The sequence below is a fragment of the Poecile atricapillus genome, chromosome 1 (genome assembly GCF_030490865.1).
Source record: "Poecile atricapillus isolate bPoeAtr1 chromosome 1, bPoeAtr1.hap1, whole genome shotgun sequence".
Taxonomy (NCBI): domain Eukaryota; kingdom Metazoa; phylum Chordata; class Aves; order Passeriformes; family Paridae; genus Poecile; species Poecile atricapillus.
The window spans coordinates 178,178,971-178,204,725 of NC_081249.1; the positions used below are offsets into that span (position 1 = coordinate 178,178,971).

The 25,755-nt window shown below is 51.4% G+C and overlaps 1 protein-coding gene across 5 annotated transcripts in view; it reads right to left on the reverse strand.

Annotated features, from left to right (window-relative positions):
- Positions 1 to 372: 372 nt before the first annotated feature.
- Positions 373 to 25,755, reverse strand: part of SAMD4A (sterile alpha motif domain containing 4A) — a 97,000-nt gene continuing 71,617 nt past the window's right edge. Inside the window, exons 4-13 of one of the 5 annotated variants that reach the window (XR_009276598.1) lie at positions 19,946 to 20,209; positions 15,452 to 15,561; positions 14,728 to 14,814; positions 12,123 to 12,417; positions 10,589 to 10,674; positions 9,034 to 9,152; positions 7,484 to 7,685; positions 6,741 to 6,867; positions 4,153 to 5,223; positions 373 to 3,144 (exon numbers count right to left, since the gene is read on the reverse strand). Coding sequence is in view for 4 of the 5 variants with exons in the window: in XM_058829664.1 (XP_058685647.1) it covers positions 5,030 to 5,223; positions 6,741 to 6,867; positions 7,484 to 7,685; positions 9,034 to 9,152; positions 10,589 to 10,674; positions 12,123 to 12,417; positions 14,728 to 14,814; positions 15,452 to 15,561; positions 19,946 to 20,209 (1,484 nt within the window). In the remaining variant the exon portion in view is untranslated. Of the gene's footprint in view, positions 3,145 to 4,021; positions 5,224 to 6,740; positions 6,868 to 7,483; positions 7,686 to 9,033; positions 9,153 to 10,588; positions 10,675 to 12,122; positions 12,418 to 14,727; positions 14,815 to 15,451; positions 15,562 to 19,945; positions 20,210 to 25,755 lie in introns of those variants that run through there. The other 4 variants (XM_058829665.1, XM_058829667.1, XM_058829664.1 and 1 more) reach the window with 4 other exon arrangements.

Below are 25,755 nucleotides of genomic sequence, written 5' to 3' on the forward strand. Positions count from 1 at the left end.
AAAGACTGGCATCTCCAAACATTAGTATTTCTTTATATCGGGAAGCTTTTACATGTAACAAACATGCTATTGCCATATATGACCAAAATAAAAATAAAAAATAAAAAGAAATTAAAATTTAAAAAATAGGCATTGCTCGGCAACATTAACTAGGCAAAAATAGTTCTTTTGTGCACTAATTTTGTACAGAAAAACCAGGACAAAAGGCATGCATGGACAAGGAGAGGCTGCCTGGGAACGGCATGCAACAGAAGAGAGGTCAAAGCTCTTTAAAGTCAGCTTACAATAGGCATAAATACATCAGGGTTATATATATTAATAAGGGAGGAAGTATTCTGTTTAACATTATTAACATTCCTGTTTCTTTATGTATTTTTCTTTTTTTTTTTTTTTCTTCCTATTCCTCCCAGAGGAATACACATTCACCTTTAAGTAAAGATAAAGGAATACAAAAAATAAAACTCACTTTTGCAAACTCTGATGACTCGTATAAAATCAACTTTAGTGTTATCGTCGCTGTGTGCAAATTATAGACGTCTGCGGGACCCACTTTCCATCAGGCACATTCCAAAAGCCAAACCCGACATGGAGAAAGGTGACAACAGAAATCGTTTCCCTAAGTGCTGACCCAACTCGCTTTAATCACAGTTTGGGATTTTCCTGCTGGATGCTGCCCGGGCTCGACCTCTCCCTCCCCACCCGGAATTTCTTTTGGAGGGTTCTGCTGAGCTGAGCCCAGCTCGGTGTCCCCGGGGATGGGGTTGTGTCCCCGCGGGTGTCGCCTCCGGGGACAGCTCAGGGGAACAGCACCAGGAAAAGGTCCCCGGGGTCCGGGGCTGGGGCTGGGCGAGCAGAGGGAGGGGGGACTCGCCCAGGACCCCGCGGTGGCGACACCTCTGCAGGGACACGGAGGGGACAGCTGCAGTGGGGCGAGCGGGGGATACAAAAAGAAAGGCACTGCCGCTTTATTACTGAATATTTGACTTCACAGCCTCACTCGTGCAACTGTTGGGGTTGGTTTTTTTTTTTCTTTTCTTTTTTTTTTTTTTTTCTTTCTATAAATAATTTTTATTTCTTTTAGGATTCCAGCTTTTTTTCCCCCCCCCACCCCCCCTTTTAAGCTTCTTTCCCTGGAGCTCTGCCACCCGCACTTAGCACCGGCAGCCAGAGCCAGGCAGCACTTCCCGAACGCAACTGAAGCCACTTTTTTGTTGTTTTTTACTCAAAAAACAAAACAAGAAACAGCAAACACAACTAAGTCGTTATTAACCTCTACACTGTCAATGGAAAATAAGCTTTTTTTTTTTTCTTTTTTTTTAACATCAAAAGGATAAAACAATTGAATTATTTGGTGGTTGTTAATAACAGACATTATCATGGTTCCCAGCCATAGCAAGTTAATAGGTAAAATATCCAAAATAATCTCTCTGAACAATCAGAAAACCTCCGTGTCCGTAGTCAGCGAAGGAATAAATAGAATTTCAGCTCTGTAAATACACTGGAGTCTCCCTGAGGGAGGCTCCTGCTACGGTGGTTCTGCTCACACCTCACAAGCTGGGGGTGCTTGGGGGTGACCCAGGTCCCCAGCGCTGACCCCGCTTCGCCTTCACCTCCTCACACCTCTTCCCAACCTCCCTGGCCTTCAGATTTTCCCTTCTCCACCCTCCCCATCACCCCCCCTCAACCTCTTGTCTGCCGGGAAGCAGGACACCAAGGAACAGCAAACATAAAACATTGCATTTGGCACTTGGGTTTTTGTGTATATATATATGTGTATATATATATATGTATATATATATATATATTCTTTTTTTTTTTTTTTCTTTTTAGAAAAACAACTTGAAAACGCTGCATGACAAAAGGATTCACACATCTCCCAGCCCTGCCCATGCTCGGGCTCCCCCTGAGCCCTGCTCCCTCTGATCCTGGCACATGGTGCTGCCCATATCCTCACAGCCCAGTTTGGAAATATTGCTGCAACCCATCAACTCAATTAATTGATTTTACATTTCTTATTTTTCCATCCAAGGACTTGGAGCAGCATCGGGACCGGCGGGAGCATCACTGCAGGTCTGAGAAGCGCCGGCTCAGATTTACCAATTTAACACCAAATTCAGCTCCTGTTCTAAAAAGCAGTGGTGGGTGAGGAGCAGCCCAGCCCCATCTCCCCCCCAGCACACGGTTAATGCCAAGAAAACAAAGCTGTGAAGCTGCATTTTGGTGCCTTTTGTAGCTTGGGTTTTATTTGGGGGCTCCTTCATCCCTCCTTGGCCACGCTGCAAAAGCCCCTTAGAGCCGGATTTTCACAGGCTGGGCCAGATGTGTGGAGCCAGGATGCAGCAGCTTCCCGGTACCTGTGCAGGCAAGGCAAGAGACACAGAAACTCTCCCAGTGTCCCCCAGTTCACAGACTCCCCCCGGGACCCTCCTCTGGGTGAGATCCTGCTCTATCCCACATCCCGATCCAAGCAGGATGCACCTGCCCACCCTGCACCGCCCTGAGCACAACGCTGCCTCCACACTGCAGATCTCTTGGTTAAACTGAAAGGAAATTTTGGGGTTATTTTATTATTTCTGTTTCGATCTGGGCTCGCTGGGTCAGTCCGTGCCCGAACGTGGCGGAACTCGAGAGACGGGACTGCCGGCCCCGAAGCCCCGGCAGGGCAGGCAAATCCTCCCCAAAGGGATTTTGGTCACACAGCCCTGCGTGGTGTTCCGTGCTCCTTGGTATCCTCCTCCAGGAACAGGGTTTGCCCACGGTGCTCTGGTGAACCCTCCGTTGTCAGCACTCTCCTCCTCCTCCTCCGTGTCCCCCCCAACCTCCCCCACGCTGCTTCATCATCGTCGCTGAGATTTTACTTTTTGCCATCTTTCCCCCCCCCCTTTAGCATGGATGTAATAAATGACAACACAAATTCCAAGTCTAATGATATGTTCACAAGGACAATCTACACATTCACAAAATTAAAACAGGAGAGAGAGAGAGATAGAGAGAGAGAGAGGAGAGGAGAGAGGAGAAAGGATGCAAGCTATCGCTGAGGCTCCCTCAAGCCCCGACCTCGCCGCTGGACCCGCAGCAGTTGTTGTCCCAGCCAGCGTCCCCGTGGCGACGCCTTCTAGATCGTGGAGGTTCTGTCGACACCATCTGTAAACAGGAATGGAGAATTAGGAGCAGCCCCAGTGAGCACTGGTACCCCCCAGGCTGGGGATTTGGGGGATGGACCCCCAGAGCACCCCCAACCCACACAGTGAGGTGGTGCCAGGGCCACCCCCTCAACCTCCCATCTCCCCAGGGGGTGCAGAAGGGTTTTGGGGTGTCAGTGCTCTGCTGGTCTCTGTGCCACCAACTGTCCCCACCCCAAAACAGCTTCCCCAAGTCGCCGTCCCAACACCAGTCCAAGCCTTCCACAACCCCACAACTGCTTTCCCAGGAGCAGAGGGGGTTTTTGGGCAGCCTGGACTCGTCACAAGGTAGGTGACAGTCTGGGACAGTCTCCTACAGCAGGACAAGTTCGTGTGCCCCTGACCACGAGTCAGGGGACAGAGACAGAGCCGGTCCCAGGGGCTGCCTTGCCTGCAGTTCACCCAGCCCTGCAACACCTGCACCGCAGAGGATGCAGAATTTTCCTCCATCCGAGGATCATGGAAGGACAAAAAGCCCCCAGGAGTCCTTTCTGTCTCCCCAGAGCCCCTGTTCCCAGCACCCTGTGGCAGCAGGGACGCATCCAGCCACAGCCCCATCCCAGGAGTGAGGGGTCCATCACCCATCCCAAAACCTCACAACTGACCCCGGCACCAGCAGCCCCCTGTCCCCACCCCCCAGGGGCAGCAATCAGCACCCAACAGCACTTCCAACCCTCCAGACCTGATCCCACCCCTCGTCCCCCCTCCCAGACCCCATCCCCAGGATGAAGAGTGGCGGGACACAGCTCCCAGCGTGGCTGAGGAACAGAGAATTCCCTGTTACCACTTGGGGCACCACAGCCACCTCCCTCCTTGACACTAAAAACAAACAGGTTTGTTACAACTTTTTTTTTTTTCTTTTTTTTCTCTCCCACGAAAGGTTTATTTTTTTAAGAGCTATTTATAGCACGACCGGTTTGGAGAGGCTCAGGGAATGCGACCTGGAAAAAATAACTTGGAGGAACAGTACCCTGCAGAGGAACAAGACAGCTAAGCCTCGGCTGGGCACACGCCGGAGAAACGCTTCGGGTGACAGAAGTGTCCTTGTTTTCCCAGCCAGGGATGCTGCCAGGGCCCTGCTGCTTCCCACAGTCCTTGTTCTCCTGTTCCTCTCCCCGGGAAAGGCTGTTGCACCTGCAGGGGGCCTGGTGGCACTTGTCCTCCCCGAGGGCTCCTGGTGGCACTCGTGCTCTCCGAGGGTTCCCGTCCTCAAGCGTCCGTCACAGTCCAGGATTTCCGCAGCGAGACCCGAGCCGGTCATTTGGGAATCCGGGCGATGCTGGTGGCCACGTTCATCCCATCCCTGGGGGGTCAGCCCTTGTGCTTGGGGGTCCAGAGCGTTGGCACGGGACACCAGGAGCTTCTGGTGCCGGTGCTTGGTGCTGCACCGGGCTCTCCATCTCTCTGCTGCTGCCTTTTCCATCTTCCCTGCTTGTTTTTGCCCCGCTCCTCCTCCCTCCCCGTGCCCATTATCCACTGGCACCCCCGGCTGTGTGTGGCACAGCCCCTGGCACAGCCCCTGGCAGGGATTCAGCCCCCAGCTGTGGGGCACCCTCGGACAAATGAGGGATCCAGTGGTGGAAGGGCACAACACTCCAAAGCCCGTGACCCATCCGAGCGCGCCGGCAGCAGGGGCTTTATCGAGAGCTAACGAGAGTAGCGAGCTAACACTAATTATCATTAGCAAGCTGACGAGTGGCTAATTAGCACAGACTCCACTAGTGCTGGTGCGATCCCTGCGTTCGGCTTTACCCCCTGCTCCGGCCGCCTCGCTGAGAGAAGCCAATATTCCCATCGGAACAGCCCCGGGAGCATCCCCGGGAGCATCCCCGCGTCCGGCCCCACTCTCACAGCCACAGCCTGTCCCAGCTTTTGGGGGGCAGGGGGCAGGTGCTGGGGGGCTCAGCAGAGGCGGCGTGGACGTGCTGGAAGAGCCCCAGGAGGAGGGAATGCTCACCGCTGAGTGCGTGCTCCGTCATGCTCAGGCACAGGGACTCCAGCCTGTTGTTGATGTCAGGTTCAGTCACCGGCACCTGGAACTCTGCAGGGAGAAAGGGAATGGGAGACTCTGGTCAGGGACCTGGCAGGGACCCTGCCTGCCTGCTCTGTATGGGAAAACCATCTGAAAAATGCCCCAGGAGAGTCTGGACTCTCAGTAAAATCATCTTCAGCAAGGGACACTCACAAAAGCAGTCACCACCCCCTGCTATCCACAAGGGATGGATCTGAGTGGGATCAGGTGCTGGTAAGAGATGTAAGGGGCAGCTGGAACGAGAGCAGAACGCCACCCAGAGAGGGGGCAGCCCTGGTCATCTCCTGGGGATGGATGCTGTCTGTGCAGGCAGGGTTAGTGCTTGGACATGGGATGGCAGCACAGACCAGCAGAGCCACTGTATGGCTTCTCTGGGACCAGCTTGGCTCCCACTCAGTTGCCCACGTCACCGCTGCCACATCCCTGGGGGGGTGAGCATAAAAAAGGGGACACACAAATGAAGTTTGGAGTGTTCCAACACCCCCATCCTAACCTAAACGGCAGCAAACTCTCCCCACCCTGCAGCAAAACCTGCAAATACAGCTTGTGCTACTGTGCTGGACGGCATCTCCCGCTTTCCACTGGCTCACAGGAACACGGGATGAGATCCAGGAGGGCTGAGGTCCCCCCACAGCCTGGCAAACAGTGGTTTGTGAGCCCAGCATCACATCATTGCTTATTTTCCTTGCGACTTAATCCACGTCTTTGGCTCCCCGATCCTCCCACGCCCTCATCCACCGCAGGCTGACGCGCAAAGAGAAACCCATTTATTCTCCTCCGAGGCCTGAGAAATGTGCCCTTGTCCCGGTGTTTAATCAATACCCAGGAACAGCTGCTGCTCCTGCTGTACGGAACATTTGCTGCCCAAATGCTGCAGTTTAACACCGCCGGCGTGTGAGGCCAGGGAGCTGCCAGCCCAAAGCAGCAGGAGCGTAGGGATGAGGGTGATGGATTCCCTGTCCCGAGGTGTAAATGGTTCTGATGTGTTGGTAGGAAAAGGCAGGCTCAAAGGCTAAGGAAGGGATACATAAACAGGCTTCCTCAGGGCCAGGATGCTCCAGGTCCAAGGGTCCAAGGTCAGCGGGATCCTCCCTGAATCAGAGGATGCTCCTATATCCAGGAGCACTTTGGCAGTGTTTGGGAAGGAAGCTGTGACACAGCACCATTTCCCTTCACATGCACTGTGGAAAGAATTTCCCTTGAGTGCGTGAAGGCAGTCCTTCCGCACCGGGGCTCCGTGTCCATCCATGTGGAAAAAGTGATGGATGAGCCACCACCTTCCCTCCTGATGTGAGCCCCTCAGAAGCGAGCTAGGCAAGGCACCAGCACTGTAACATACAGATGGCACATACAGGGTCAAAAATCCCCCCAGAGATGTCTGTGGTTAAGCCAGGAATTCAGAGATAGCCCGGGGGGACCACACTGTGCCAGCACAGGCCTGTGGGGAGGCTCACCAGCACAGCTCCTCTCACCTTTCCTCACCTCAGCTGGCTGTGGGGAAGTGGAAAAGCACCTCTGCTGCCTACCTGGCTGCTGAAACATCAGCATGGTCTGCGGGGACGTGTGGACCGGCAGCGAGCGCGTCCTCTGCACCGAGCTGTGGCTCCTGCTGGGCATGCTGTTACTGCCCCCAGGGTTGGCAAACCACAGGTTCTGTGGGGAGCAAACAGAGTGTGGGATGCAAAGCAAAGCCCTCTGTGCCATGGGTTCATAACCACTTTGGGCTTGTAGAATCACAGGATGGTTTGGCTTCGAAGGGACCTTACAGATCATCCTGTTACAACCCCCCTGCTGTGGCAGGGACACCTTCCACTGTCCCAGACTGCTCTAAGCCCTGTTCAGCCTGGCCTTGGACACTTCCAGGGATCCAGGGGCAGCCACAGCTTCTCTGGGCACCCTGTGCCAGGGCCTGCCCACCCTCACAGGGAAGAATTCCTTCCCAGTATCTCATCTAAATCTCCCCTCTGCCAATGTAAAACCCTCCCTCCCCTTCCTCCTATCACTATCTGCTCTTGTCAGAATCCCCTCTCCCTGTTTTATAAGCCACTTTAAGGACTCAGCTCTTCCCCCTCTGCTGCTTGGTTGGTCCCCCTCCCTCTGCTCCCACTTCCACATCCCACTGCACACAGGGTAGCACAACCCAAACTGCTGCAAACTGCTTGAAGAGTGGGGAAAAAAGCGGGGATCCAGACAAGCTGGGGAAGGAAAAGCCAAGGAAGCTCTTGGGAAAGGGATGGAAGAGCTAGAAACGCTGGGAACACAGACCAACCTGTCTGCCTTGCTTGAGGATGGCGGGGCTGGCGGCAGGGCTGCGCTGGGGGGTGCCCAGCAGCCCCGTGGGGCCCAGCAGCCCCAGCCGGGCCGTGGGGAGGTTGCGGGAGGGGATCTGGAACTGCCGGGGGTTCCTCCGCGCCAGCCCTGCCCCCGCGGATCCGGCTGTCGGGAGGGAGTTGGACTGGCCAAAGCCTCGGCTGCGGAGAGAGAGCAGCAGGGGTGAGACACTGACCCCTGTGAGGGGGTCCTGACCCTCCCATCCCACCATGGGTGAGACACTGACCCCTGTGAGACGGTCCTGACCCTCCCATCCCACCAGGAGTGAGACACTGACCCCTGCAAGGGCATCCTGACCCTCCCACCCCACCATGGGTGAGACACTGGCCCCTGTGAGAGGGTCCTGACCCTCCCACCCCACCAAGAGTGAGACACTGACCCCTGTGAGAGGGTCCTGACCCTCCCATCCCACCAGGAATGAGACACTGACCCCTGCAAGGGGGTACTGACCCTCCCACCCCACCAAAGTGGTCCCTCCACCCCGCTCAGGCAGCAGGAAGGAGGCAGTCTGGGTGTGCAGCACCCTCTCCCCATCTGCCAGTAGCCTTCCTGCCCTTCTGCAGCTCTCAGATCCACACTGGTTTTCTTTAAAGCTTATTTTACTCCTGCAAAATGGGTCTGTTCATAAATACAATCTAAAATAATTCAGGTAATGCCCCTGGAACTTGATTTCTTTGAGATTTCTAATGAGTGGATTCTCCAGTGTCTAATTTAAGTCCAGCTTACGCTGTTGGGTTTTCTTCCTCCCCTTCCAGGAGGTTCATTTTTATACATATAGTCACCTCTGAGACTTCTCAAGTTCTGTAAAATTTGTTTAGAAAGACCTAAAAAATCCAAGTTTATTAGGGAAGGCTGAGCTACAGGTGCTTTCCTGAAATCTCATCCTGGAAGTTCCCATACTCCCAGTTAAACCGCTGTCTTTCTGGGGAAATAAAGAACTTGCAACAAACCAGGCTTTGCAGAATGAAACAAAGGGATGATGTTGTTAAAAGTGATTTAAAAGTCTTTTTTCTTGGCATAATTCCTATGTTTTCTAGGCTCACCTGAAACCCAGCATCACCTTGGAAGTGAGCAAACGTGGTGTTTCCAACACAGCCCTGCCTGGCTCTCCGGCTGCACCTCTGGCTCTGCACCCTCTGAAAGCTTCCAGCCTTTTTTTCTGCCACTTGACAGCTTTTTGAGGAAACTCAAAAAAGGCAGCAGGGAAAGAGCCTGCTATTGGGGATACTCTGCACAGCTGGGAAGTGCTGGGTTTGGAGCCACAGAGACAGGGTGGGACTGGAGGGAAGGGCAGCGGCCACACGCACAAAGACGCTGCTGTGCTCCCTTCCCAGCCAGCGCCTGGATTTCACTGCTGAAGCTTTTCCAACCCTCCCCCTTCCCTAAACACGGCTCTGAGCCCAGCAGAACCCATCTGGGAGGGATTGCTCCCACTTGGAGTGCTCTTGCTCTGGCCACTGCATCCATCCCTCCCGAAATCCCGCATACCTCCTCTGCTGCCGATAGCCTGACAGCTCCAGGAGGGATTTCCGAGGGAAAGACCGAAAGAGTTTCTGCACCTGCTGTTTCCATGACAGCAGCCGCTTCTTCTGGATCTCTGTAAACGCCTGTCCAAAAAAAAAATAAATAGAAAAGGGAGAGAGAAATAGGAAATGTATGAATATTCTTCTGGACACAGCGAGCAGGAATGTGCAGGTGGGTGTGTGGGTAAAAAAAGGCAGCTGGAGCAGGTGATGGGGTGAGTTGAGCCCCATCAGAATGTCCAGAGGGAAACACTGGTCTTTCTTCAGGATGCACTGATCTCAGGTGGAGAAAATGCTCTGGCAGCATTCCCTGTGTCCCAGAGTGACAGCCCAGTTCTGCCTCAAGGCTGCCAACCCCTTTTGGCAGAGCAGGGGTTTGACAGTGGGTCCTGATGGGTGGTGACACTTGTCACCTGGATGTGGCTCTAGAAATGCTGCCAGGGTGGGCAAAGCTGGGATTTGGAAAACTGAGCTGCCCTGTGGCATCCTGCATCCTATCCCCCTTCTTGGGGCTGGGCAGAGCTTGGTACAGGAGATCACCCAGGGTGAGCCTGTCACCCACCCAGACTCCCTGCAAAGGTCACCCTGGCAGGGACAGACCTGCTCCCAGAGCTCCAGGCAGGAGGTGAGGGCGACAGGGACACCCACGTGCCACCACTGCTAACTTTAGACACCCGAGGTCTCTGTTGGAGAGAAGCAGAAGTCTCCAGAGGACAATCTGGAGGCTAATTAGTGCCTGACTTGATTGCTCTGAACCACTCTGGAGGAGATGCTCTCTCCTGGCGCTGATTATGCCGGAGCCAGCGCAGAGGGTGGTCCTGGGACACAGGCTGGCTCTGGTGGGAAAACTGCAGGCACTTTGGGAAAAGCTCCACGTCCTCCTGGCTTTGCTGTCTGGCCCCAGGCCGCAGCTTCCACCACTTCCGCTCCCTGACCCCTGCTGCAGGGGAGGGTGATGGAAGCAGCTTGTTCTTCCAGGTACTGCCAGTGTAGCCAGGAGACACTGCAGGACACCAGGGACACTGGCCATCCCTCCCTGCCAGCAGGCAGGAGTGTGCCAGAGCCCTGTGGCACAGCCTGGGCCATCCCAAACCATCACCCAGCCAAGGCAGATCCGCTGGGAGCAGAAACAGATGTGAAATCCCTGTTGCAAAATCCCAAGGCCACGTGGTGCAAAACAGGAGGAGGCAACGCCAAGGGATGGCCGGGTCTGTCTGATGGAAACAGCCTGCACGTTCATCCCAGGATTCTTTCTTTCATCCAGCTGCTGATGGGACTGCCATGAGCCAGATGAATTTCCCAGCTTCAGGCCTTGGCAATTAAACCAGCGTGGGGGGAAGCAACATTTCCATGCACCACGCTGGAGCTACTGCCTGCTCCAAGCCTGCTCTGTCAGAATTACTATTAATACCCCCCAAAAATATTTGTGTTAGAAACCAAAAGGTTTACATAAACAGACACTTTGGAAACAGTTTCCAAGTGATGAGAACAACATTTTTAGATTATCTGACACGACTCACCTCATGGATTAGACATTTGTCTATGAGCTGTAAATAGGAACTTATATTCTCTTCATCGGGTCGGGAAACTAAAAGTTGTGTGCAGACTAGAAAAAAACAAAGAAGAGAAGGGAAATGGGGATGGGGACACCAAGATGGGGCCCAGGAGGGGTCCCACAAACACTTTGGACATCCTGTTTCCCTTCTAAGCACGAGTAGGTTTTCCATCAGTGAGAAAAAAACACCCTTCCCCAGTCCCTGCTGTGTCTTCCTGTATTTAGGGCCAGATTTTGTTCTCTGTTATGATGGTGTAAATCCAGAGCAACACCACTGGAGTCCCCAGAATTAGATCTAAGCAACTCAGGGCCACAGGATTAATCCCTATTCATAGGCAAGAGAGCTCCTTGCTCCCATGGCCAAAATGTGCCCTCAGTGCAGAGTGGTAGATTCCCACCTTCCCTGGTGAATTTTAACCTCTTTTGGAATGAATGTCATTGAAGGAAGTAGGAATGAGCTCACACAGGAATGAGTTTCTCCTGCTGTAAACCCCTGGGCAGGGATGCCTGGGGGTCCAGGAGGACACCACATCTTGGCAGGGCTTGTGCCATGCTTTGGCATTTGTCACTGGTTCTGCAGGCAACCAGCTGGGGACAAATTCTGGACCAGGTTTCTGTATAGAAAACATCTCAGTTACTTTTTTACAAAAATGATTGGAAATAGAGACAAGGCTGATATTTCTTGTGGCATCCCAATGAGGTTCTTCCTGTTCCCAGTCTCCTGCAGATGAGATCCTCGTTCCTCATGGAGGGAGATCTCCTTCCATGCAGCCAGCACTGACACCTCAGGTGCCACCAGCAAGGGTGAGGGCACATCTAAGCTCACACAGATTTGTTCCAAGAGCCCTGAATATTGCACAGGAGCTTGGTCCCCACCTCAGCTTGCTTCTGTCACCTCCCAGTGTGCTATCCCTGATGCAAAGCATGCACTACACTCCTGTACTACACATGGAATGGCATCAGAGTATTCTGGAAGTCCTGCATTCAAACTGGGGCATAAAAAGGGAATTGGACCCACTGATTTGCACTCAAAATGGCTCATGTTGAGCCCACACACCTCTGCTACCCTGCTCCAAGCAGAGTAACTAAAAAGGGATGCTGCTCAAAACACCTCTGGATCAGTGGGATGACCCCAGGGCTCTGGGTGGGAAGAGAAAGGACATCTTCCACTCCCGACCTCCAGAAAAGTTGTGATTTCTGCCTCTGACCTGGGGCAGGGAGAGGATGCTTTCCACCTCGGACCTGGGGCTTGGAATGCACACTATCTACCTTGGACCTGAGGCAGGCAGCTTGGGCCATTGCTGCCCATGCCCAAAATCACTGCCCTTTCTTCTTGCCTCCAACCCCAGCATGACAGAACCTCAAAAGCCCATCGCCCCTCAGTCTGGGAGCTGCAGGAGCTCAGGGAAAGGCGGCTGCCAGCGCACACCTCCTGCCCCAAAGCAGCCCTCCCTAGTGATGAGTCCCCAGCTCACCGAGGACAAGTGGCAGCTGCTCACCTTTCCCCATCACTCGGGTGAACTGGCCAGGCAGGTCACCCTCGGGCAAAGGGGCCCCCCCGGACTCGCCCTCGCACCCCGGCAGGTGATGCTGCTGCATCCCGGCCCCCGCCGAGTCCTTGCACTCTGAGCCTTGGCTGTCCGAGCCCAGCAGGGAGGAGGGGTGGTGCGAGTCCACGTCCCGGCTGTGCTCCTCCGTGCTCGAGTTTTGGCAAGAGTAGGCTTTGATGGGGGTGAGGATCATTTGGTGCAGCTCCTGCAGCGGGACACGCAAGTTGCCGCCTTCCAGGATGTCCTGCGGATGGAAGCGGAGAGAAGAGGGTTTGTCTTTGTGGGGACAGAGGAACATCAGCTGTAAACCAGACCCCTCCTGTGACTCCCTGAGAATTCCCAGCTTTGCTTCTGCTTCAGGATCCTGCTGCACTCCACAGCCAGGTTCCCTTCAGCAAGTCTTTTCCTTATATCAGGGGAGTGCTGCAGGGATTATCCCTGACGTGTTCAGATCTGAATCCCCAGAGATAAATGTGCCCCCGTCAACTACTGGGACCCAAACCCACCAACAATCCAGCTTCAATATTTCCACACTTCCACCAGGGAAATGGCAAGTCCATGAAAATGACTGAGCCTGGGAGATTTCAATGCCCAGAGCAGCAAATATCTTTTTCGTTCCCCAGCAATCCTACAGTGCCAACATTTCAGTTCTATTTCATTGGGATTACATTAACAAGGGCTCATTTCCCTTTTCCAGGACTGCCTTCAAGCCTGGCTCCCCTTAACTGCTTTGTTCCAGAACTGCTTGCCATGGCATCCTCATGCTCTGGGATCATCTCAGAGCCCATGCTGGGATGCAGGAGCCTGTCCTGTGGCAGCAGTGGGGACATTCCTGTTCACTCTGGGATGGGATGGGGGAGTGGATGCAGAGGGCACTGGGAGGGTTTCAAGGGGAGCAGGTGGTTTGTGGTCACACACAGAAGGGAACACCACAAGGTGAACTGATAACTCCCACAGCAAAACCATTCAGCTTGGAGATCTCCAGGAGGGAGAATTTGGGTGCACCCCAGCCTGGTTCTTGGTGTGGATCAAGAACTCCATTTCCATGGTCAGATCCTTGTCCCACTGATGGGAAATAACTGCATTTTGTTTTTAATGTAGCCTGGACCAGAACAGCTCACTGCAGGCTCCTGCATGGTCTGGCTCACGGGACACTGCTTGGAAAGAGGCAACTTTTGGAGTGAATCCTGATGCACTGAAGGAAGGGACACTAAGTGGGCACATGGGATGTGTGCAAGCCCTGAAACAGCTGTTGATTCTAATTCCTGCTGCATTCCCAGCTTGCTCTTGGACATCCCAGCTCCATTTCTCTGAAAGTCCTGCTGTCAGTCTGCTGGGCACTGTTTTTTTGGGAGAAAATCCTGCCATACTAACAAAGGGGCTGGAGCAGCTCTTTCCAAGAAAGCAGCAGTATTTAGCAGTGAGACACTGCCCAAAAACAAGTCCCAGACATGCTCTTGTTTAGCAAAAGTTGGATGGGAAGCCTGGAAAACCAGAGACGTCTCCTCCCAGGGAAAGCAGCTCACAGGCAGCTCCGAGCCCCAGCAAAGCAGGACAGGGTCACAGTGCCACAGCCCAAACCCTTCCCTGGAGGGCTCCAACCAGTCCCTGCCACTTTCCTCCTGTATTTTACAGCGTGCCTGCCTGGCTGTGCCGGCTGAGCTGGGCTCCAGCTCCCGCACAGCGCCACTCAATCAATACCAGATTCCCAAATCCCGGCGGAGAAGCCGAGGAAGAGGCTGTGCAATCGCCTGGAAAACACAGAGCTGCAGCCAGCTCCATCCAGCTCCTTGGATTTAATAGTTATTATTAATAACGGAGGTAAATATGGCTTTATTAGTTCCTGCCATACTCTGAGCACAAGCCCATATTATAAATAAATAGTGAAGCAGTGAGCTAAGGAAAACACCAATAAATAGCAACACACCACAGAAGTATTTAAAAGCCCCTAGTGGGAGGCTCTGCAAGTTGCTGTTTGAAGATGGTGCAATTAAATATAATATAATACAGCAATAATAAATAGGAAGAGGTTGGGTGAGCTGCTCCCAGCTAGGCTGTGGTGCTGCTACTTCCCCAAAAGCCCTTTCTGCAGGTTTTAAGCTTTTGCTGGTGATAAAAAAGTTTATTTATTCTCCTTGGAAATTGAAGATGTTGTTCAGGCACTGATGTGGGTGCCTGGTGTTTTATCTGGGGACAGGGTGCCCATATGATATTCCAGGAAGGCTCAAGGCTTTCTGAGCATCCTGGAGCTGGCCAGGGCTGTAGGGTATATCCACCCCAGCTGTGTGAGGTGTGGGAGATGCATTGGGACCCACTCTGTGAAATACAGCTTTAAGCAATGTGGTCTAGTGGAAGATGTCTCCCCCACCACAGCAGAGGGCTGGAATTGGATGGTCTTTAAGGTCCCTGCCAGCCCAAACCATTCTGGAATTCTGTGAAATAAAACCTGCATCAGATTCCCACAATACGTGTAAGCAAAGAGTGCTTCCCCCCAGAATTCATTCCTGGCTTTGTGAAAACACAAGAAATACAAAGAATGGTTGTGATTACTTACCCCTTCTAGAGATTTGAGCAGGTTTTGTCTTTCTTTTAGCTTTTGGATACTGATGACTATTTTGTGTCTCGCGCCTTTGGTAACATTCTGCAAAAACAGGACAAAATTTGGGGTTGGCACTTCCACAGGGCAGCTGGTTCAACCCAAACCCTTCCTCTCCTAAACAGAAAGGGCTGCTAGAAGTTAACTACATTTTTGAGTGCAGGGATTTGTGAGGGACATAGAAAATCACTCAGAGACTTGCTGAAGATAGTGATTTCCAGCTAGTCTGTTCCTCCCTGGTGCACCTCACACATGGAAAGCAACTGTGTTCCCACTCCTCGTTATCTCAAGGATAATGTAGAGTTGAACCTGACAGCAGTGGGGGTTGGAATCAGGTAATCTTTAAGGTCACTTCCAACCCCAACCAGCAGTATTCTATGATTCTATGACATTTTCAAAGGCAGTCAGCCATCAAAACCCCACTGACTTTAGGGAGCTGGCTATACCCCCGTAACTCCTGAACTTAATCCCAACTGGGAAAAAAGCCCCAAGCTCAGCTCCCAGTGATGGCACTTCCACGCCAGGACTCCAGTAAGACGCAGGGACAAGTTTTATTTCAGCTCCAATGTGAGATTTTTTTTCACTCCCCAAGACCCAATTTCCCTTTTTCTGCTTCCCCACCACAGGAAGACACACAAAGGGTGTTTGGAAGCTGCCACCCTCCAGGTGATGTAGGACCTACTTGTGCCTCGAGCTGGCATTCGGTGAGGGCCATCATCTCCTCGTACGTCATCTGGGAGAAGAGGGCGGCGTACTTGTGCAGCCGGAGGCTCTTCAGCCAGGCTGGGACATCTGGAGCACAAAGGTAAGGACAGGAGAGCTCCACTGAATTCATGGAACGGCACAACCACGAGCGACAGCATCGACACCGACACGAGGGGCATCCCAAGGGACACCTCACTGAGCTTGATGGACCTTTGGGAGGACACGGGGCTGTGGATGTGGATGGGACAAGGAACCAGCCCCTGGAGGAGGACACATCCTCAGAAGTTTCTGTGGGAAAGCCACTGGGAATTAGCCCATGGGGAGCTGGCATTGTGCCACTGCACGCCAAGCTCCTCGCTGCTTTCCCAGGAACATGGGAACTGCTGAAGCTCATGGGGTGGATGAGCTTAGGACAAGCAAAGGGCTGTTTTGTGGATGGCAGACACTGATTTATGGCATGAGGGAAGGTGGCATGCACTGAAAATGGAACCAGCTGCTTAAACAGAGCTACAGAGATGGGTTTGGGACGGAAAAATGATGTGCCATCAAAGATGGCCCCACACCCTGCTTCAAAGAGTGACTTGGACCTAAAATGCACTGACTGAAATGATTTCTTCTTTCCCAATCATTACCTGCAGTGTAGCACCTCTATGCCCAGCTGGAGGGGGTACCCAAAAATACATTTATCCTCCTGATATCAACATGGTTTCACAGTGAGGAACCTGGGAGGGGAATCCTTCCTCTGTGACACTCAGAAGAGCCCCAGGGACTCCTTGATGGGGTGTCCTCCACAGAGGACACAATGTGACAACCAGCAGCTATGCAGGGTTTTACAGGTTTGGGGGTCTGTGGTGACACCCCACAAGGGAGGGGGGCTCTGCAGGTGTGGTATTTGTGCTGCAGCACAGCACCAGGCCTGTGACAACACTTTTCCTTTGCTTCAAATGCTTTGCCAAACTGAGACCTGCTTTGTTCAGCACCTACAAGCTGACAGGAGCTCTGCCACAGCCTGCCCAGCTGATGTGCTCCACTCCACTCCTTGTCCCCTTCCCTACCAGTGGGACACTCAGGAGCTCATTCCCACTGCTGGGACATCCATCTCCTGGTGTGGGTCCAGAAAGTCCCACACTGTTGAGTACCACACGCAAGCCAAGGATTGTCCATGAACTCCTCCTGAAGCAGGGACTCATCACTGGAAGGCACGGGGCAGGAGGGACCTTGGTTTGGTTCCCTAAGGCAATCCATACATCTGCCAGATGTCTCCTGCTGCCTGGGCTGATCCCAAACCCACCTTGCATCCAAACAATCCCAACATGCTGAGTCTTGCTCACACTCTCCAAATCCCAGACACACGTCAGGATTCACATGTCAATGAAATTCCTCAAGCACTGCACACTCCGGAGATCAACCCCACACCAAACATGGGGAAAAGCAATTACTGAGCACAGATGGGCTGAAATTCACCATTTTCCAAAAGTTCTGGCGTGCAACAGTCCCAGGTCTGCTACCAGCAGCAAAAAGCCCCATTTCCAGGACAGGCTCAAATCTCAACATCATTTTAACACAAAACCACACCGTTCTAGTGACAGTACATTAAATGTCTCCCTGACCTCCTGCCCCCAGGGCACACATCCATGCTAATGGCAAAGCCCACAGAAATACTTCCAGCAGAGAGATGCAACTTCATGTAGACACTGAACCCTGCAGGAAACCCATCTCCAACCTTTGCAGAAGCAGCTCTTTGCTTCTGCATCAGTCTGGCTGGATCATGCCTCAATTTTGGGGAGAGTGATGGTCCCAGAGCCCCCTTGCCAGCAGAGATGGCAATCCTGGAAGCAGGGTGGGGAGAAGGAGCCACCCCAGGACATGGTGGGTGTGTTGTGTGTGCTGGAGCTTCCCCCCTTCCTATGGGGAAGAGGCAACCTGGAGGTGCAAGGACATCCAAGGGGATGGTCCTTGGAAACTTCCCAATGCTCTCCACGGATGGGTGAACCACCTGCCTGCAGAGCTACTCCTTAATCAGCAACTGCCAGGAGCTAATTGCAAAGTCATGGCACAGCTGTCAGGAAATTTTGGAAGGAAAACAGCTCACCTGCCATATTTACACACAGGACACCTTGGATAAACTCCCAGCAGAAACCCCCAGCTCTACCCAGACCTTCCTCCTGGTGCTCCCCAAGCCATGCACCAGGAATCACAGAACCCTGGAATGGTTTGGGTTGGAAGGGACTTTAAAGATTATTTAATTCCAACCCCCTGCCATGGGCAGGCACACGGGAAGGGACAGACAGACAGACGGGCTCCATGGAGAGCCAAGTGTCCGTATCTTCCCCTGGAGAAACCAAGATCTAGGATAAAGCCAAAGGGCATTTTCCCTTCAGCATGAAGATAGATGGAAAGAAAATAAATGGGAGACATGAGAGCATAAAGATCAACAGAAAGGAAAGAAATAGGTGACACAAACTGGTCAGGCACTGGGGATCTGTCATAGGTGCCTCACATTCCAGATCCTGTGGGTCTGGATGCTCCTGGATGCCCTGGAGGCTGTCAAAGGAGGAACCAGCTGACCAGAAGCAGGGGTGACACCCAGCCACAAGAGCCTGCAGGCACTCAGGGAGACGTGGCTGCAATTCAGAGAAGGGACTTGGCAACCAGAGCAGCCGGTCTGGATGGAAAACGAGGCAACCCAATAAAAATTCAGCAAGTTCTGCGTTTCTGTAGGAACAAGAAACGGCACGATCGGAGTGCAGGGAACGGGCAGTCCTCTTATTGTTTTTCAGGAAAGCTGTGGGGATACAATGGGTCATATGCAGCCCATGGTGCTTTGTTATTTGAGGACGATGAGCTACACAGCCACAGGAATGCTGTCTGGAGGCAAACAAGCCTCTGCTCTGCTTCCAAGTCCAGTTTTGGGCAACACACCTTCAATAAAACGCGGAGTTTTTGGAAAGAAAACCTGGCGGAGAGAAGCGGGAACAACCCCAAGTTTAGAAAACATCATCTGGAAAGGCACTGGAATGGTTCAGCCTGAAGAAAACCCAGCTGATGGGGGGAGGACACAGCAGGCATGGACACCAGAGGTTGTGAACATCTGTTCTGCACGTCCCTGGACAGGGGGACAAAAGCCATTTGGCTGAGTCAGCAGCGAGGGAATCACGTTTGGGAGTCTGGGAAGGGACAGCCCGAGGAAGGGTGGACATAACCCAGCTGCAGGCAGCAGCAAAGGGATGTGTTAATAGGTGGGGGTTATTTAATTGATCACTGCTCATGGACAGCCTCTGGGTCTTGTGGATTTGGCCACACAGGTTGATTGCAAGGCACTGGGAAGTTTCTGTCCACGCAGATCCCGGAGCTGCAGCTGTGGATCACAGGGAGCCAAACTCCCCATGGTCTCCTCCCCAGCTCCTTCTGCAGAAACCTGGAGAAATGCAGTGTTAAACAGCACCCCCAGCACCAGAAACACTTGCTCCCAAAAAGTTCTCCCTGGCCCAGACAGACTGCAGGACCCGACCTGCCTCTGTTGCATTCCTTGATACCATGAGGGGTTTTTCATGCATTTATTTCATGCACATCAAAGCCATCCAGAGCCAAGCCAAACACAGTCCCACATCCCACAGATTTATCCATATCTCAATTTGTCTGTAATTAGACTAAAATCAGACCTTGTAACTGTTAAAAAATACAATTATTTCCCTTTTCTGATACAACACTGGTTTGTACACAATTGAGTTGCTTTGCATTAATGCAAATTGGAGTTGTTTAAATCAGTCTGAGAGCTGCAGGATCATTTTCAGTCTGTTCCCAGGAACACACAGTCCGTGTGTTTGCCCAGTTTTCATCTGTTCATTCCTCCTCAGCCTGAAGTTTGCTCTGCATCTTTGACTGCAGCAAGTGGGGTTCATTTCTGCCTTGTTTACCACCAGAACCACATATATTTTTGCCAAAATCTCTGTGAAATGTAGGTATAATGGGAAAAACAACCGAAACACACAGGTTAAATTCACTGCAAACAAGTATCCCAAGCCAAAACTTCCCCAAGTACTTGGTGGGTACCAAACACTGCGATGGTAATCACACATGGCTTGCTAAGCTTGCTCTAAGCTATTTTTCACTGTCATTAAAAAAAAAAAGAAAGAGAAAAAAGAGCACCACTCGTAGCCAAATGCCACAGGCTATGGAAAAAACCCAGCTTTTTGGAAAGCTGGCAGTTCACAGGATTTTGGGGCAAAACCAGCCCACTGGCACCCGAGTGTAAGACGTCAGATCAGGACCAGCTGCTACTTAAAAGAAAACCCAAGGCATTCCCCTAAACCTAAATTCCTAAGCCGGGAAGAAAAGGCTGGGAGGCCCCGTTTGGTGAGGAGGATCCTCGCCCAAAACCTCCAACCGAGAGCCCCGCGCTGCCGGGAACGCGGCTCTGCCCCTCCTGCCTCTGGCTGCTGGGGGGGTCGGGGTCTGGGTTGTCACTCACCTTTCATCCCACTCCCTTCCTCCTGGAATGTGTTACGAGCAGAAGGCTGATCTTCTAAATGTTCACTCCCACCACTTCCCGAAGAGGCTACACTGCTTTGTGGAGACAGGGGGGCATGATCGGAAGGGATGCACTGGGGTCCTCTAGCTCGTAAGTCCTCATGAGACATCCATCCATGTCCTAGAGGTTGGTTTGGCACATTCATGGGTGGGGTAAGGGACACAGAGCGTTTCAAAGGGCTGTGGTGTGTCTGGCCTGAGAGAACTGAAAAAAAAATAAAATCAAAGAGGTTATTCCCCCCTCGCGGCCCAGGATGCAGCAGAGTCCCCCGGAAAAGAAAAATATAAAAATAAAAAAAATCAAATGAAATTATAAAATGTGTGGTGGTGGTTGGCCATGGTGCCTCGCTGATGGCTTTGCAGCAGCCCTGAGCCCTACCCTGAGCTCTCTGCTTTGCCTCCTGGGAAGCAAAAAGGATGGGAGTACCTGCAAGGAGATGGGATTGCATGATCTACGTTGGGCTGCTCAAGGCAAGGTGTTGTGTGGATTCCATCTCTAGGGAAAAAACATCAATTGAGCAGTTCTGGAGCGTAAAAATCCCCAGGATGGGGATGTCCCCATAGAGATCCAAGGGAAGCATCTCTGTCTCTCCCTTTGGGTTAGGACCTGGCTCGTACCCCGAAGCAGGAGCACTTACACATCTCCCAAAATCATTGCAAGGGTACTTCTCATCCATAGGAATGTCTCAGCCTTGTTGAGTCTTACTAAAATCACAGAATCACGGGATGGTTTGCATTGGCAGAGGCCTTACTGATCTCATTCCAACCCCCTGCCATGAACAGGAACACCTACCAACAGATCAGGTTGCTCCAAGCCCTGTCCAACCTACCCTTAAACACTTCCAAGGACTATCTGTTTTAAATACTGAAAAAAAGTACTAAAAGACTGCTCTGTTTGCTTAACAAAATTCAAATTCCATCACTCAGAATCACTAAAACTACTGGTTTAACCATAAACACAGTGTACGTAATTTAATGTACAGATTTAGAGAAAATTTCCCTGCTCCAGGAAAATCTGAGGGCAGAGGGGTTAGAATGACCTTTCAGCCTACAAGAAACAGAAGCAAAAACTTTTCAATTTTTCTTTCCAAACCAGATTTTTAAACTGTACAAAACCTGGGGGAAATTCATTGTTCTCATGGCTTTTCCATCTAAAGCACCAAAGCCCTAAAGCTCCTTAATCCCCTTTTTTTTTGCATTTACAGCAGTTCATCAAAACCACTCAGACTCCTCTCCGTGTTATTATTTAATATAAACGAGTCTTGATGGAAAACCCCCAGCCAGGTGCATTGTGCTGCAAAGGTTAAGCCAGGCTTAATTCCCAGCTCAAGCCTGGGGGAAAACCCATCAAAGCCATCTCTGCTGACCAGGAGAGGGATGGAAATGAGGCAGTAGTGGGGTTACAAAAGAAGGGGAAAGAGAAACACCAGAGCACATTTGCATTTATTAACCACCTGCAAAAAGCAGCTGGTACCACAGGCAGCTGCTGGATGAGGCCAAAAAAACCTGTGGATTTCTGTAATGTTTAAATAATTCCTACTTCTGAAAGGGTTTTCTTGTGCCAACATGTAACACTGACACCACGCTCTGCAGGGAAGCACTGGGGTGGCTTATGGGGAGGAATTTGTTCCCTTCTCATTTGAAAACCATACAAACATCTTCCAGAAGTCTCTTGGCAGAAAAGGATGTCAATGAGATCCTGAGACTTCATCCAGAGCAGTGCTATGCTTCCTAAAGCTGTGATACATCCAGATGGGGAAATAGATGGATTTCAGAAGGTCCTGCCTAAGATTTTTCAGCTCTTGGCTTTGCAATTGTACCCAAAAAACAGCATCTCTAGATGCCACATCACCCTCCAAGGAGAAAAATATATTTAGGATTTAAAACCCCCAAATTATAGGGGGAATTAAAGGGGAAAAAATGGATAAATTGGTTAAAATGCATCACCAAGGCTGAGCATTGGCTCTACAGCACCCAGAGCCCTTCTGTGCCTGCTGCCCCCAGCCATGGTCACTCTGCCATGGGGAAAGAATCCACCATGAATTTGTTGTAGGAAAAACTCTGGTTTTAGGAAATATTTGTGCCCCTCTGATGAAGGAGAGATGCAGGAGAAGGGGCAAGGAGGACTGGGGTTAATTGTCCCCTTCCAGGAGATGAAGGGCTGCTCTGCTGATCCAGCTCTTACAGGGTGTGTGCAGACACTGGTACCCAGCAGCTCACACCACCTTCTCCCACCAAAACCCTGCATACAAAGAGGGTATTTTTGGCATAAATCCAGCCCAGATTCCTTCACAAGCAGCAATACCCCTGCAAACTGCTGCTCTTCCATCTTAATTTTATGTCCCCTAATTAGAAGCCGGTGTCGGCTGAAGGAGAAATAATGAACTCCAAAGGATGGCCAGGGACAATTAGAAACCATCCAGTGCAACAGATAAAAATCAGTTCCGCTTCTTTCCCCGAGATAACGCAAGGCTGGACCCGAGAGAACGTGTTTTACCAAGCCAAATTTGTACTGAACTGTGAGTCAGCTCACACAACCCCCTGAGATGCAGCAGGGATAATCCCTCTGCAAAGGATGCTGCGAGTCCCCAGCTCTTTGAAACCACCCCAGCTACCCTGGGGACCACACTGAGATTATTTCAGGGCTCTTAGCACCTGCCTAATTTTAGGGTCTGCTTTCTGGCTGTAACAGACATTGGTGATAGTGTGATTTCTTGCAAACCCTCTTACCCATTTCCATCAGCCCTAAAAATGTTGAGAATTCTGGGATGGCACCCCTCTTTTACTCTGTAATCCCCCAGATGCCCATATTTATTATATTTATTAATAATGTTTATTAATGCTGCTGCTTGTAGTCATGCCCTCAGTTTCTCAAAATAAGAGGATGTAGCTAATTATTTCCAAAACAACAGGTTTATTGTAGGTCCTGACCTGAATTTGACCATTCTGTGGGCTTTTTGGATGGTCCAAGGTGAATCCAGGGCTTCTCCTGGCTAAAATAAATGGTCCACATGGGCTTTCACTTCAGCAGAAGAAAACCAAGCGTGAGTTTATCACCTTACACTCAAACCTCCTTTTCCTTTACTACAAAAATATAAAGCTTTAATTTAAAAAGAAAATCTAAAATGTTATTCTGGGGCAAGATAAGCTCCCAGGAGATGGGTGGGCACAGCTGCCTTTCTGTAAGACTCTACACAGGCTCTGCCTGGTCCAGCTCCTTCCAAACTGGTGTCCAGTGGGACAGGGGCTGGAGCAGATCATGGCTTTCCCCAGAATAAGTGGACTGGTGTCTCCTCTTTGCTCTGAGCAGCCAGGGTTGTGTCAGCCCAAACCAGCCCAGGTTTCCTTGCAAGAAACCTCTCCATGACCTCCAGACTGGGATCAAGCTCAGAGAAATATTAGCAGGTTAAAAAAAGAAAAAAAAAAAGAAAATAAAAGAAAAAAGTGGAGGATGGAGAAGGAGTGATGGCAACAAAGCTTCCCATCACAGGGGGCAGCTGCTGACCACGCTGGGAGCATCCCTGTGGGACCACCCCCTCCCTGGGTAAATCCAGATTTATCTCAGACCAAACCCTGGCTGGGCTGGCAGGCACCACAACACACTTATAGAAACTCTGAGGCTGCAAGTGCTCTCACCCCCTGAAGCCTTGGGTTTGGGATTTTTCCCGCCCCCCCTTTCCTTTTGAAGTGGCGCTGCCTATTTTGGGAGGCAAGGGCTGATTTCAAGAGGGTTTTTGTTCGCTGAGGACCATGTGGAACAGCGTCACACATTTGTGTTGTGGTTTCTCAGGGTTTTGGGCCAATTTTTTTCAGCCTGAGAAGGGAAAAGCCACCCATTCCTGTAATTAGAGCTGAGGAATTGGGCTTTGCAGGCAGACCTTCCTCCACACAGCGTGGGACAGCTGACAAGGTGCTCACTCTCCCTCTGCCCTTCATGAAATCTGGCTCAGAGTGCTGCAAAAGTCCTTGACAGTACACATGTGTGAGTTTCTAGTGAGAACCAAACCCACCAATTGGAATATTCAGAATGTCTCCAGCCTCTCCATGCCCCTGACACCCAAAGGACCAGCACAAGGTCCATACATCAGTTTACAATTCCAAATAACATCTTCCCCGTGCATGCAGGAAGGAAAAAGCACTGCAAGGTGCATACTGAACTCTTTAGGACCTTCTTTTGGTTTTTTTTTAGTCTAAAAATGGCACTTCCTGGCTGCAAAGCTGTTTATGGTGCATCCTCAGGTAGCATCTGATCACACACAGCTCCTTTCCTGGTCTGTCAGTACCTGGAACAGCAGCCTGAGCCCAAAAAGTGGGGATGTTTTTAATCCACACAAGGTTTTGTGCAGCCTGGGAGCTCCCTCATTGAGAGGGGACACTGAGAAATCCCTTCACAAAGCAAACCCCAAGTTCAACTCAGTCCTCCCCTCTCTCACCTCCTTGCTATCCCAGTCACATCCTCTCCTCCAGGAAGGCATCCCTGTGCTGGCACACCAATGCCCAGGGCTTTTCCAGCCTTTCTTTGCCGAGAACCCTTGGAAAGAGCTGCCAGTGGGTCACACTGCCCAGCTGGCACCCAGCATCCTTCCTGGGCACCTCATTCACCCTCTCCCCACACTGCCCCAGGCAGCTCCAGCACGGCCAGAGCAGAACCTGATGGAACATTTTTCGGCTCAACATCCCCTAACCCTTGGAGCCTCTTCTTTATGCCTTTTTCTCTTTAATCTCCCTGTGTTCTGTGGCTGTGACTTTAACTGCATTTGTAGGAGCTGGATAATCCATGTCCTGGCCTCTGATATAACCCATGAAGGGGTGAAATTCAGGGTCCTAAATGCAAGAAGCCACTGGGTATAAGGAAAATAGTGGTATTAGGAAATGAGTGGTATTAAACCCTGCATCAGGAAAAAAACCCATACAAGCAGAATGTTGCCTCGAGCAGAGAAATGGGAAGAAGCACAGACTGTAGAAAAGGCTGTCAAGCAAATTTTTTTTAAGAAATGTTGTTTTTAAACACAGTTTCCTGTTCAAGAAACTGGACAGAGAAACAATAACCTGTTTGTTGCTGCTCTCTCCAAGCAGCACATGCGAGGCCCCATCCAGGCTCAGCGGGGAAGGAACCCTCACTGCAGGTTTTGAAATTCCCTGCATGGCACAAACACACGTGGACCTGCTGTTTGGCTCCAGCAGGAACTGCTGTGGCTGTTATTTACTCATTTGTGTGGCAGCAGGAGTGGGGCTGCATTTAAAGATGTGTAAATTCAGACCTCGGTGGCTCCAGCAATCTGACGGGATGCGTTTCTGGAAGGAAGCCCAGCTTGTCTCACCAAGCAGCAGGAGCTCAGGAGCAGCTTTCAAGCTCCTTCATAGAATCCTGGGATGGTTTGGGTTGGGAGGGACCTTAAAGAACATCCAATTCCACCCCCTGCCATGGGCAGGGACACCTTCCACTATCCCACCCTGTCCAGCCTAGACTGGAACACTGCCAGGGATCCAGGGGCAGCCACAGCTTCTCTGGGCACTCTGTGCCAGGGCCTGCCCACCCTCACAACCAAGAATTTCTTCTTAAAATTAATCTAAATCTCTCCTCTTAATTTAAAACCTTTCATCCTTGCCCATGTAAGAAGTCCCTTTCCCTCTTCTTTATGAGCCCCTTCTGAGTACTGAAAGGTCCTTGCTTCCCACTAGAGCATCCAGCAGGGTGGGAGCATGACAGAATAGATGTGAATCCAACCAGGATTTAGCTCACAGACAAAA